Below are 12664 nucleotides of genomic sequence, written 5' to 3' on the forward strand. Positions count from 1 at the left end.
ATTCGCGACGTTGCTTCGCTTTCCAGACACGCCGAGGTTCGTTTGCATAATCGTTCGTCTCTCTCTTTCTGGCAACGAGAATGAAACGGCTGCGAAAAGATATCACCAGTACCGAGAGAAGGAGAAACTCGTTGAACCGAGATGGAAAACACTGTGAATGAGTCTGTTGGCTGGTGCTGGTGAATCATTGTTTCTGGTTGCACGCTTTCATCGACGCCCTTTTAGCCAGCATCGTCCTAGAACACCCTCTGTTTGGACGTGGCGCAGGGTTGCAACGGGACAGCGCACACAAGTTTGAAATTCGAGCGACTGAAGCTGCATTGGTCGGTGATAAACGAGCTGTGATGAATGAGAGACACGCGTGCGAGCATGTTTTGGGTGTTGCCGAGGTACGTACGTTCGTGGGAGGTGACGCAGGGGTGAGTATTATCGTTTCCGTTTGTTCTTTCAGGCTGACTGGTTTCGGTTCGTCTGTGATACCAGTGAGAATTGGAAATTGATGCTTTGCTTGTACCAATAGAAAGAATGTAGGAGAATGGATGGTAAAGAAAATAAAACATTCTTTTTTTCCTGTCAGTATTTCGATTTTCGAATGGACGAAGTAAAGAAAGAACAACAGAAAAATCTAACTGTCGAGAGATATTATTGTTTTCATTTGTTTCTTTAAGGGATGGTTTTCGTGTGGTAGCGAGAGTGGTAAGGATCGGAAATTGATGCTTTGCTTCTACACAAACAATGAAATTTCGAAGTAGAAAAGTGTGAAAAGAAGAAAATAGAACGCTCTTTCTTTTCATATCTTGATGGCACAAGGGATGATTCTGGAATAGGGTGGGATGAAGAGGGAGAACAAGAGAAAAAAGAGCCTTTTAGAAACGCTCCTTCTGTGTCTGGTAAAAATACCGCTTTCTTTCGACATTTTTTGATGACGCACAGAATGACTGTGCAATGGACGAGTACGAAGGAACCATTTTACGAAATCTTTTCTTGTTAGTAGTAGCAATTCCACCTTCTTTTCGTATTTGAACCACGTACGAGACAATTTAGAAATGAACGAATATCAAAAACAGGGTAAAAAGAAACGCTGCCTTTTCAGCACAATAATTTCGTCAACTATGAAAACGAATTTGTCCCCATGGATTGTTCTATGAAATAATTCGGAGACGTAAAACACAGAGACGTGTCGAGTTGCGTTAATGAATTATTTTCTTGCTAATTAAACGACAATACCGTGAGACGTTTTTCTTACACAAGCAACTTTTCATCCCTCGGGACCATCCTTTATTTCCACACAAAAAATTATTCGAGCCTTCCAGTTCATAGAACCCTCTATCTTTTCTCAGTCGACTGAAATCAAGTTTCGCCGCGAGGCGTAGAAAAGAGTAATCCTTCAGGGGTGTCAAAATCAATTTTCCCACCACTTATTACGTACACGATCTTCCTCGTCACGAGTGTCCATCGCTTATTTACGTGAGAAGCCAGGTTAGTAAGTGATATTCTCACGAACCAAGTCTCCTTGCAATTTTCTACAACCCTCTTCCGTCTGGCGAGAGCGTTCAATCGTTCCTCGGCCACGACAGAGCCCTCTTCAACCCCTAGCTCACGTCCGCTTCCCGTCACCCTCGTCATTGTTCTTTTTTTCAATTTTCCCGCCGACCCATCGAGCGACCAGCTTTTTTCCATCGTCGTGTCGCCATTTTCCTGCTGCTTTTTTTGCATCCTCGCACCGTATGGCTGAACGTTTTCACCGTCGCCTCTGGCCTCGAGGGTGGAAAAGTTTCGGGGATGCCGGCGATCTTTCCTGATTAATTTCCACCACTTTGAAGTTCACGTCGGGAAAGAGGGACTAATATTCCGGCGGGAAACCGATGATAGAACAGCAAGGAGAAGGTAGTACCAGAGATAGGTAATTTTAATTGCAGCAAAAGTGAAAGCAATCTTACTTTGATGATCCTCTTTTCGTTTTCGCGACGGGATAAGGCTAAATCACGAGATATTTCCCTGGACAAATATTGATTTCAATTATGTCCTAGACTTTAGCTGAATTTCAGGATTACGTTAATGTTTGTTAAAAGAAAAATTGGGACGTCAATATTAGCCTCAATTCCCTGATCCCTCGACTCGCTTTGACCGTCAGGATATATTTATTGCGGGAAAAATTACATGGAAAATATTGGTTTTCATCTGGTGCGTGTTCGGGTGCTATTGGCAGAAAATAACCGCGAAAAACTCATTAAACCGGGACAGTGAGCTTTTGTTCCCCATCTTTTTATTGCTTTATATAAATTAATTGGATACGTTTCCCTTATATTGAAAATTCCTACGAAAAAATCATTTGTGATTCAAGTAAAAAATTATCATTTTCAAGTGGCCCACCCTGCGAAGCTTTATGCAAATTTTTAACAATTAAATTAAATTAGTAACATCATTAGCAGGTAGAAGTACCCCCCATAAAATGTTGTAGCACTTTAGTTTCTCCGGTGTCGAGATACGCAGCAGAAATATGTATCATCCCCGTGTCCACCCCCGAAATCCGGAGTCGCGTTTCAATTGAACAACCCTTTACGCGATGCGCACAACACCGCGACACGTTGCGTGAATGCATAGTCTGGCCAGTGCTCTTTTTCACCGGACAATCCGGGGCGCAATTGTTTTATGCGTGCGACATCCCCTGGTCAGAGGGTGGACATTTGCATAGGTGGTACGTCGGGCGTCGAATAAACGGGGCCGACAAATTCTACGACCCCATGCGTTATTCCGTTCAACTTGGACGCCAGTTCTTTGTCTACCTTCTACTGTCTGACTATAAACTGTGATATTCTACTTCACCAGGAAAAACGTTTACACACATCCCCAGTAAAATTGCTCTTATCTGGTATTATTAACAGATTGAATATCATTGTTCTGAGAAAGTTTGAAAGCATAATCGAAGATTGATCGCTGCGTTAAAAATACGCAAACACCCCTGCATCAACGGTGAATCAATATTCCTATTCTGTAACCACCCTAACAACTTAAAATACCCGCACTTGCTACCCCCTTGCTACTGTACACTCCAACCTGACCGCAATCCACAACCTTTCAACTAATTAAACTTTCCCTGACCACTAAACGAACGTTCTGCAACGACTCCGATAATCATCCCCCTGGCAGTCGACGCGACGAGCCAGTCAGGGGTTAACATACCCCTTGTTGACGCGAGTGCAAACTTGAGGGATTGTCGTTTAAGCGGGTTAAGTGTAACGAGGTTTCGAACAGCTCCTCGAAGAAATTTAATCATCAGCCAAGGGAAACAATAACGAGTTGTTCTTGTTAAAGGTATTACACCTTGTGATTGAAGGGTGAAACCAGACGCTTCGACAATCGTCTTCTTAATTGATTTGCGAATCAAAATTGACCGGGTAGTCCTCCAAAAATTAACATATTCAATCATGCTAAGAATTAGCTCTAATTAATCTTGAAACTAACAGGATGGCATTCTCTACGATTAGTTTTCGACAAGAGTCACATTTTCTCCCTGAGTAGCAAAGTTTTCCGCGAAGGAAGTTTGAAACATTGAGATTAATGAATGGAATCAAGGATTGACCTTAATTAATTCGCCGTCACCCAGTGCACGTGTCTAGGTGATTCGAAGTTGAAGACGTGGTAGTCCAACGAAAAGAACCGACAGGGTGGCTCGGTTATGAATGCAACGCGGTTAAACGCGCCGTTGCGACAAAAGTACCGTGTCCAGCGTGAATTATAGCGCCATTACGGTGAGAATGATTGCTTCCAGCCTCGAGTATCCGGCTGAGGTGTAATTAAGAGCTGCCGTTCGAGGTGTCAAGCTCCCAGAACGAAGGGATAGAGATTCGCAAAGGACGCGTGTGATTGATTGCTGTTGTATTTGAAACCGAAACCTGTTTTATTCCTTCTTCCTTTAATTAAATTTTCAACCTGCTAAGTTTCATTAATTTTTTTTCCTCTCCACTATCTTTTTCGATTCCCAACGAGATACAGTAATTTCTAGATCCGGATGTTTCCAATTTCTTTTATTTTTAATTTCATTATTGGTTACTAATTTATTAGAGGAAAAGTAATGTTCGTTTCTCTTTGAATGCACTCAGAATAATTGTTTCGAGGGCACGTCGCGTGTTGGAGACTATTCGATCGACCGATGAACCTCTTGGCCTATTCCATGCTCGAATAAAAGAGAAAGACACGGGGACAACGACGAGGAGGAAGAGGAGTGCACAGGTAGACCAAAAGAGGTGAAGCAGCGACCTGCACAGGATGTTTGCTTTGACTATTCGTTTCGATATATTTTTTACAAGTTGCATTCTCTTTTCCAAAAAGAGATTCGGCTCTCAAAGGACGTCGCTGCAAGTTTAAAATTCAAGAAAACATTGGATACGTATTTTTCTTTATCCACAAACATCCAGGTAGAAGAATAAAAACAGCCCTCAAGGTTTTTTCTGACAGAAACAGAAGCAACATCAACCACATAGAATAACAAAGTTGCCAAAAAAAAGCTTCCATGAAAAAAAGCCTGTCAAAACACAATATAAAACAAAGAAAATAGAATTCAGCGAGTGGCTGTTAATTGAAACTCGAACAATTTTCAATTTACATGGTCTAGACATTTTGATGTACAACTGTTGGAAAAGATGTTCGAACAAAACAGAATTCCACGCGAGGAATTTTCTACCAGCCGATATAACTCTTCCGATCGTTGATACCGGCACGCTTTTACTAGAGCGTCGTTTAATCAAAACGTCGAACCCTTTTTCAGCCATATGTTCCGAGCGGAGCCAAGTGGCCGTCGAAAACCTTCGCGACTTCCGACTATTCCACCAAAGTTCAGTTTTAGGTAATCGAAAGGCATCGCATAAAAGGTACGATGACATTCTATTCCAGCCGCCCGTAATTCAACCACGCTTCCGGCTGCCGTTCGCGCAAACTTCTGCAACTTGGATTAGCGATTCAATTCCGCCCCGATGCTAAATCACCCTCGAAATCGTTTTTTAATCGGGACAACGTGTAACCAGAACGACGACTACTGGTTAGACTTTTTCATTTCCTTTCGTTTTTTAATTCCTGCTAGAATATCATGCATATCCGATTCAACGTGTGGTGCTTATCGATGAAGTCTCAAAGCTCGGAACTGGCTTCTATTCGAATATCAAGCTGAATTCCTGCAATCTTCGATATCCACTCTGTAGATTTGTATTCATGTTACATATTCAATAAGTGGAACGTTCGATCCGGAAAAGATAAAATTTATTTAAAAGTTTATTTATCCAAAATGCTTGTTGGCAAAGATATCGATCGTCTCGGCTGAGGAACAACCAGCTCGTAATTACCGGTTCGCTTTCCTTGCCAGGTTAAATCGCCGCGATAATTCTCGGCTGTCGTTCGCGATATCGTTGCGCAACCCGCTTGCCTAAGTGGACTATCGACGATCACAGTTTTCTCTTGCTATTGACCGGTTCAAGGGTAGTAATCTGCGGAATAACTCCACTTGTGTTGCGAACCATAATTGAAAGGTACGTTCTCTCGAGTTTGAGGATACTGCGAAGGCAATTTAACGAAGTTAATTTTGTAGAAGCTCGAGAAAAGTACTACAGCACCTTATCTTTTTTCTTAAGGGCGGATTAGTTAGGCGGAAGCGTTCTTAAGTTGGCAAAGAAACCCTGTATGTGCTAGTTAAAGAGATTTCTGAGAGGTTGTACAAGTTAAGTCGGTGAATGACTTTTGTTAGGAACACGCTAAGGTTTGAATTATAATTATACTTCCGAATCTTTTGTCAAGTTAATTCGACGTTATAATATCTGATTGCAAGGAGTCAAGGTTGGATTTAGCAATTGTATGTTTTAAAAATTTTCAAGTAAGTCGAAAAATCTACTGGGCACGTAGCAAGAGAATAAAAGCACCTTTTATCCCATGAAAAAGGAAGCAAAGAAACGAAGGGAGGTAAGAAGTTACGAATGCAATATGAAATAACACGTGGACTATACTCCTTCCCTCTCTCCTATTCAGTTATCTTCTGAACGCACGCGAGTACTCGCGCAAAAGCAAGATCAGAAGAGGGGAAGAGAGGAAAGTTAAGGAGGGAGAAGACGATAAGGATGATGTTCCTTTGTGAAAGGTAATTCGTATTCCAAGTGCGAGCCAACCGTTCATTCGCTGCCAGCTGGAGAGATCTTTGATGTCTCTCTTCATCCTGCTCGAATTCCTCCCCTTTTTTTTCTCATTAAGGATCCCGCGCGTTGGGGGACGCGTGCACGACGACGCTTCTTTGCGGCGTGATTAATTAAAACGACATCTTCGCGAGCTAACGAGGCGACGCAGTCACCCCGAGGCGTCTGACGGACGACATTTCACGCGGATACCTTTGACGAAAAACGAGCATTTCTGATCTTTTGTTCATCATCGAATAAACAAAATCCCCCGGAATTTTTTAGCGCTATTGTTGGAGCTATTTAACCAGATCTCATCAAACATTTTATATCAGTTCCCCCATATGAAATTGACCTCACGTGTTGAATAAAGAAACATGTTGAATTCCGTATAAGTTAGTCGCACTTTAATATTCCGAAACGTTTCACCCGCGAAGGAGCAAGTTTTCAACTCCCGGGAACTAAAGTAGCTAAAGTGACTGGTGAACTTTAAACGAAGCATACTGAATAATTTGAATCCCGTATCTAACTCTGCACAGTTCGGTGTACAAGAAACGTGTCTATTACTCGCTGTAACAATTCCGATCCCTTTGCAAACCCTTATTACATTCGATATACAGCGTGTAATCCAGAAAATCGGTGTGAAAAATTCATCCAAATCTCGCCCAGCCTCTCCCTTTTTCCCTAATTGAATCGCCGTCGCACCCTCTTTACTCTCGCCCTTTTTACGCGGTTTCCCATCAGCGCAGCAGGGAGAATAAACTTTCATCCAGAGGGGTGGTAGCAAGCCCGAGAAGCATTTTCTCCGCGTGTCCGTGCAAAAACGTTCGCGGTTCGAGCGGCAAGAAACCGCGTGGCAAATACAAATGGTGCTTGATCATCGGCGAGCATTAGGCGGATCCCGGATCAGCGATATAAAGGGACGTTCCTGACGGAACAGGAGAAGCCACTTTATCCCCCGTTCGCCCTGAACGAACAAATAATTTCACGGACGACGAGCCCCGTCCTGTCGCGACCGTCCAACAAGAAGACGGGAGAAGAAAGAAGTTTACGTTTCTCGAAGAAGTATATCAACGGAAGTTGAAACAAATTCCACGAGGAACTTGCGGATTCGATTATTACTCGCTGGCTGAGAAAACTTGCCACCTTCTTTCTTCGTTCGATTCAAGATTGCGAACGCACGCGGCCGTGTGATTGTGACTCTTTCTTTTTCTTTCTTTTTCTTTCTTTTTTTCTTTTTCTTCGCCGCTTTCTCGGATGAAAAGTTCGACATCGAAGTAAGGAAGGACGGATCTGTGCATTAAGCGAGTCAGAACTTTCGTCTGGTCCCTGTTTCCATTAGGTTGAGAATTTCGAATACGATACCGAGAAAACAATGAACTCGTCGGGGCGAGTGACTTTCAATGTCGCCGCGGCAACGACGCCCGGCGTCGTTTCAGAAGCATCGTTCGAACGTTTCGCCACACGGGAAGCTGTTCGAGAGGATCGTTAACGCGACGCGTCGACGGATATTCTAAAGCGGTGGATAAGTTGGGTAAGGAAGCCGAGGATCGCTCCGAGATACGACTTTGAATCGTAAATGCGGCGTTAAGCTTCGAGCAGAGGCGAGGGTTCGTTAAGCTCGATTTTCTTTGATTTCGAATTCTCTGTGGCCGAGAACCTTTAGTCGTGTGAAAATTTCACGTGGATACGATCCTTCGAGGCTTACAGTCTTTCTGCATATATTGCAGCGAAATTTTTTACAATGTAAGAAATTTAACTGATTCATAAAATTGTTAATCAGCTGATAGACAATTAAGAGATTTTTTTCTATTCCCATTTTCCAAATGCAGCTACAAGGTCTGACTTTCTCTTTTCAACAAAGGCGATCGATCGCTCGTTAACCTCACAGTATGTGCTAATGTTCGAGTATCCATGAAGTTCTGCTGATGATTGCTTAAAAGGACCGTCAGAAGGGCTCTCGGCGTTCTCGTTGTCTAGGATACCACTTAGACGTTACTTCCTTTTGTGATGCAATGGTGTGCTTGTCTCGCGTTTAAATGGGTTACTTCCTCTAACGTTACTTTGCGAAAACTCGCGTCAACGGGACGAAACGATGCCAATTGTAAACACCGTTTATTTTCTGTATAACGAACGCTATATCTCCCGGCAATTTCGACTCACCGAACGATTTTGCGAATAAAACTTAAGCGCAGGGTTTATTTGATCAATTTTAAACTGTCCCGAGGCTCGTGGAATCAAAAGATTAGAATGAAACTCGTTAAATTTAATTGAATCCTATTTTCTGCCCGACGATTGTGCCAGTTAAACCCACCAGTCGCGTTCAATGTGGATGCGAACGAAGCTTCTCTATTTCTCGTCTTTAGGTCGAGAAATCAAGAGTACGCGTTGCCAAGACAAAGAGGAATGCGGAATCGTAATTCTAGCGATAGTATACCTTCTCTTTGCTTTGAATATGAGATACAGATTTGACTTCTATCGATTTCACGTGAACAGATATCTCGATTGGTCGACAAGGTGTCGGACAACCCCAGGACGTCTCTGATGTCCGAAGATCATCGGGTTGCAAACACGAGTAGCCCATTGACATCCTACTAAACACGTGTAATGCTTTAGCACCATCTTCTCGATACCTGATACAGCCAATTCAAGGCTCGAATAATCCTGTTCGTTGTCACCGACGATGTAATTAAGTAACACGAAACCATCCTCTGCGTTTGTTATTTCGTTATTTTGACAAAGGGCTACAAACGTATGGATGAATAAAAGAACAGCAAAGAGAAGGTTTACATCGGCAACGTGAAAACGTCGAACATCGTGATGTGTGTACGCAATATGCATCCCTCCTACGGTGAGCTCAACCTTTCAACCCCCTCGCTTTCCCTGCACGTTTTCATTTCTCTCACGCTGCGTGCAGCGAACACCGAGAGGAACGCTTTCAATAATAGTACATCATTGCATTTTCTCCGCGAAATGGGAAATTTTACTTTTCCTCGCGTCTACGAGCCACCCCATGTTGGGACCGGGGTTTTTCTTACACCCTCTCCTGGGCCGGAAATTGAACGGCAAAGGGAACAGGAACGAGAACGTCGCGACGTTTTCCAACAAGATACGTGTACAGGTTCACGCGTCTACGACAGCACAAAGGGTTGAGAATGAGGGGTGGAGTGGAAAAAAACAGTGACGCGGTGGAATCGTCGAGGCAGAAGTTTTTAAATTGCTGGTAAAATTGTTGGAAACAGCGTCCATTTGTTAAACACGAGACTTCGTCAAATTACACGTTTCTGAATAAAAATTACTATGACCGTCGCATGGGTGAATTTTGCACATAATTTTTTCCTTTTTCGAATGGAAATTTTATACTCCGCGGCAATAACGTAGTTGAAGCGATCGTTTCTGACAAGCTAAAGGTAAGTGTAGTCAACGTTAGTGCTTGAAAGCTTGTTTTATTTGTTTCCATCATGTTTACCATATATATCGTATAGTAGGAGAAAACAAAGGGGGTTGTAGAAGGCAACATCGACGAATTGTTTGAGTATTCAATATCGGCAAGTGTACTTAATATAGAAGCGCCGTTTGTTCGCGATAGTTTCGTGTATCAAGCGAGCTTCTACGATCTCTCGTTCGTTTATAATTTCCTGTTTTTATCATTCGATTCATTTTTCGTTTGTACAGATCAATGTATCTTCGAGTATTTGAACAGATGAATCAGTTGAAGTTGATGCTTGTTTGCTTTCTGATAAATCAAAATGATAATTTCATTGAACAATAGCAAGACAATTTTTATGCCATACCGCTTTCCTCTATCCATTTAATAGAAATATCCAATAATCGCTTTTAAAGCTCGCATCAATATTGAAGCGTCAATGAAAGAAACAATAAAGGGTTGAAGGTATTTTTACAAAGAATAGAAACGCTGACACAATGGAAATTGCTGCCGGTAATAAAATATCTCATAAATCATCCCTCCTCCCCATCCAACGCAATACCGCAGTCTCCCCACTTGGCAATTAAGTGGAACGAGTCAATATAACTTCCGGCAACCGCGCCTGACAAGTTAATTTCGATGTGTCGTTAGTAGACTGCGGATATTTATGCATCTATGACACGTGTAAGTGTGCGATACACACGTAAACTATGCCCTACATGTAAAAAAATCAATATGAAACATTTGGAACACACAGGATATGAAAAACATGGAAAAAGCGGTACTTTGCATAAATATTCGCAATTTAATTGCTAACTATTTTACAGTCCACGGAATTATTACGTTTCAATGTGGACAGAGTTAAAGTTAACTTTTCAAGCATTCGAAGCTGACCTAATTAATAACCATAATAATAGTTGGTTCAAGCAGTAAGGTAAGGCTAGCAAGCAGCTAAACATGGAATTACTCACCCATAGCAGGTGCGTAGATGTTCAAGTAGAGACAATCCTCGCTCTGATTCCGTAAATGAGGCAGTAGCCTCTTCAAGTACTCTAATCGGCCTTTCGGCATACGCTCCAGTGCTTCTTGCTCATTCGAGATGTCGGGCAGCTTTTGGGGACAAACTGGACCGACCGAATCCGATAATCTACAAAGACGGATTCGCTTGAATCTACTTCTGTATGCGACATAGTCGCGTCGTTGAAATATCGCAGAATTTTAATATCTGATAGAACACAAAGTGGAAATTTTCTATCCGCTTAAAAAAAAAAAAAATTATGAATAATTTTCAAAGTAATTAATTGCAGATTGTTGGTGTATTGTGTTTTCTTGTGGTAGTCGGTTTTGAGTGTCTTTTGTCCCGCTAGTTCGTCATAGGGTATGGAGATTAAATTCATGAATAATTATGTCTCTGTTTTTGTTACGCCAACAAGTAGCGAGAAGCAAGCCCCAGGAAAGGAGAGAATCGTCGGTCCATTTGAATGGAATACACTAAAGCGTGAGTTTGCGAATTTCTGAAACAGGGCTCTCAGAAGTTCGCATCACTCTTCTAACAGTGAACATGTTCTTACATAGCGTAGAATTTTAGTGAAATTATGCAATTTTCTGCATCGGTATAGTTAGAAAGCGCAACGTTTGCTTTTTGGGGTGTTAGAGAGAGGGGGAAGAAAATCTGAAGCGCTCACCTGACTCCTTCCCACGGGCTGGGTGCCCTGGTCGGTGAAAATCTGTTGCCTCCAACCGGTGGGGTGGCGTACGGTATCCCAAGATAGACGTCGATCGGCTTGAGGAACTTGGCGTACTCGAAGGACCGTACTAACCCCTGCACCTCGCCGTACCGCGTTTGAACGATCCTTGGATTCAACTTGCTCTTGATCGAGAGCGAGAGGGTGGGCGGTGCAATTAGACAGACGAGAATCAGGAAGAGTTCCATCTTGCTCTCCGTCCCTCCCCTCGCGTTTTACCGCCACGATCAGCCTGCGATCTCCGCGCGAGCGCACACACGATTCCAGAATTGCGCGGCTCCTCGCAATCCCTATCGATCACCTGTCCCCGTGACGATCGCTCTTCATTTAGGCCTGTTCGAGCGCTAACTGCGCGCCTCCCCGACGCAACCTTCCCGTGATGCTTTTCCCTGGAAAACCAGCGACCGTTTCAGAAACCTGCCTGGCCCTGTTTCGTCCCGGTTTTAACAGCTACCCAACTGCCGATAAACCAATTGCAAACTTTCCACCCCCAGAGTCGTCGAACGCTACACCACGGACACGCTCTGTTTTCTTCCGCAACGAAATGTTTCACGAACGAACGCCATGGATTGAAACTAGGTCAGCTTTTTCTTGCGCTCTTTGAAAGAATGCAAGGAGCTGATCTAATTTCACTTGACTATTTCTGCGACTTGGCTTCCTGGCGGGTCGAAGCTCATCTTTGCAGCTTCCTAAATAGAAATATAATTCTGCGGCTTTGAACCGTCTCTGTCTCGAATTCTCATCCCGCGTAGGAAATTTTCATCGTTGCCTCTTTGATGCGAGATAAAGCGGAACGACTGTCGGTGATATGTGAATGCACGTTCGAAGTATACGCGGAGAGGACGAGAAAATCGCTGGCTAGATAAAGTTAGCGGGGAACGTTTCCCAGAAGAACTTTCAGATATTCCTATTTCGGGTAATTGAAAAAAGTGAGGTAGTTTGCGAAGTTTCTATATCAGTCCATGGTGAAAATAGAAATTCAGTCGTAACAGAAAAACTTTGACTTTGTCCCTTAACCACTATCCTCGCGAAGAGCTTCGCACCTGCTTACATCTGAGTTAATGTCTTCATCTTGGCTCGAAAAGAATCATTAAGACAATTTTGCGTTCCAACGCTGGCTCTAATCTTCAAAGTAACCGTGTGCTCCCTAATTGGACGACCTTAATTCCCATCGATCCCGATGAATATTTAACAGACGTCCAAATCGAGTGGAAATCAATCAGATACCGATCGATCTCCCCGTAGCCGGAGAATGGAAAGTGTTGCGGGGCGAGAAGAACGTAAGCGAGCGTACTCGTACACGGTGCCATTATGGAAATTAGCAGTTATCAGACACG

The 12664-nt window shown here is 43.1% G+C and overlaps 1 protein-coding gene across 2 annotated transcripts in view; it reads right to left on the reverse strand.

Moving 5' to 3' along the window:
• LOC114874032 (neuroligin-4, X-linked) overlaps positions 1 to 12664 on the reverse strand; it is a 205587-nt gene that overhangs the window by 142760 nt on the left and 50163 nt on the right. For both annotated transcript variants that reach the window (XM_029182921.2, XM_029182923.2), the window contains exons 3-4: positions 11268 to 11716; positions 10554 to 10729 (exon numbers count right to left, since the gene is read on the reverse strand). In XM_029182921.2, the coding sequence (XP_029038754.1) occupies positions 10554 to 10729; positions 11268 to 11515 (424 nt within the window). In that variant the 5' untranslated portion in view covers positions 11516 to 11716. The remainder of the gene's footprint in view (positions 1 to 10553; positions 10730 to 11267; positions 11717 to 12664) is intronic.

The sequence above is a fragment of the Osmia bicornis genome, chromosome 7, assembly GCF_907164935.1.
Source record: "Osmia bicornis bicornis chromosome 7, iOsmBic2.1, whole genome shotgun sequence".
NCBI lineage: Eukaryota > Metazoa > Arthropoda > Insecta > Hymenoptera > Megachilidae > Osmia > Osmia bicornis.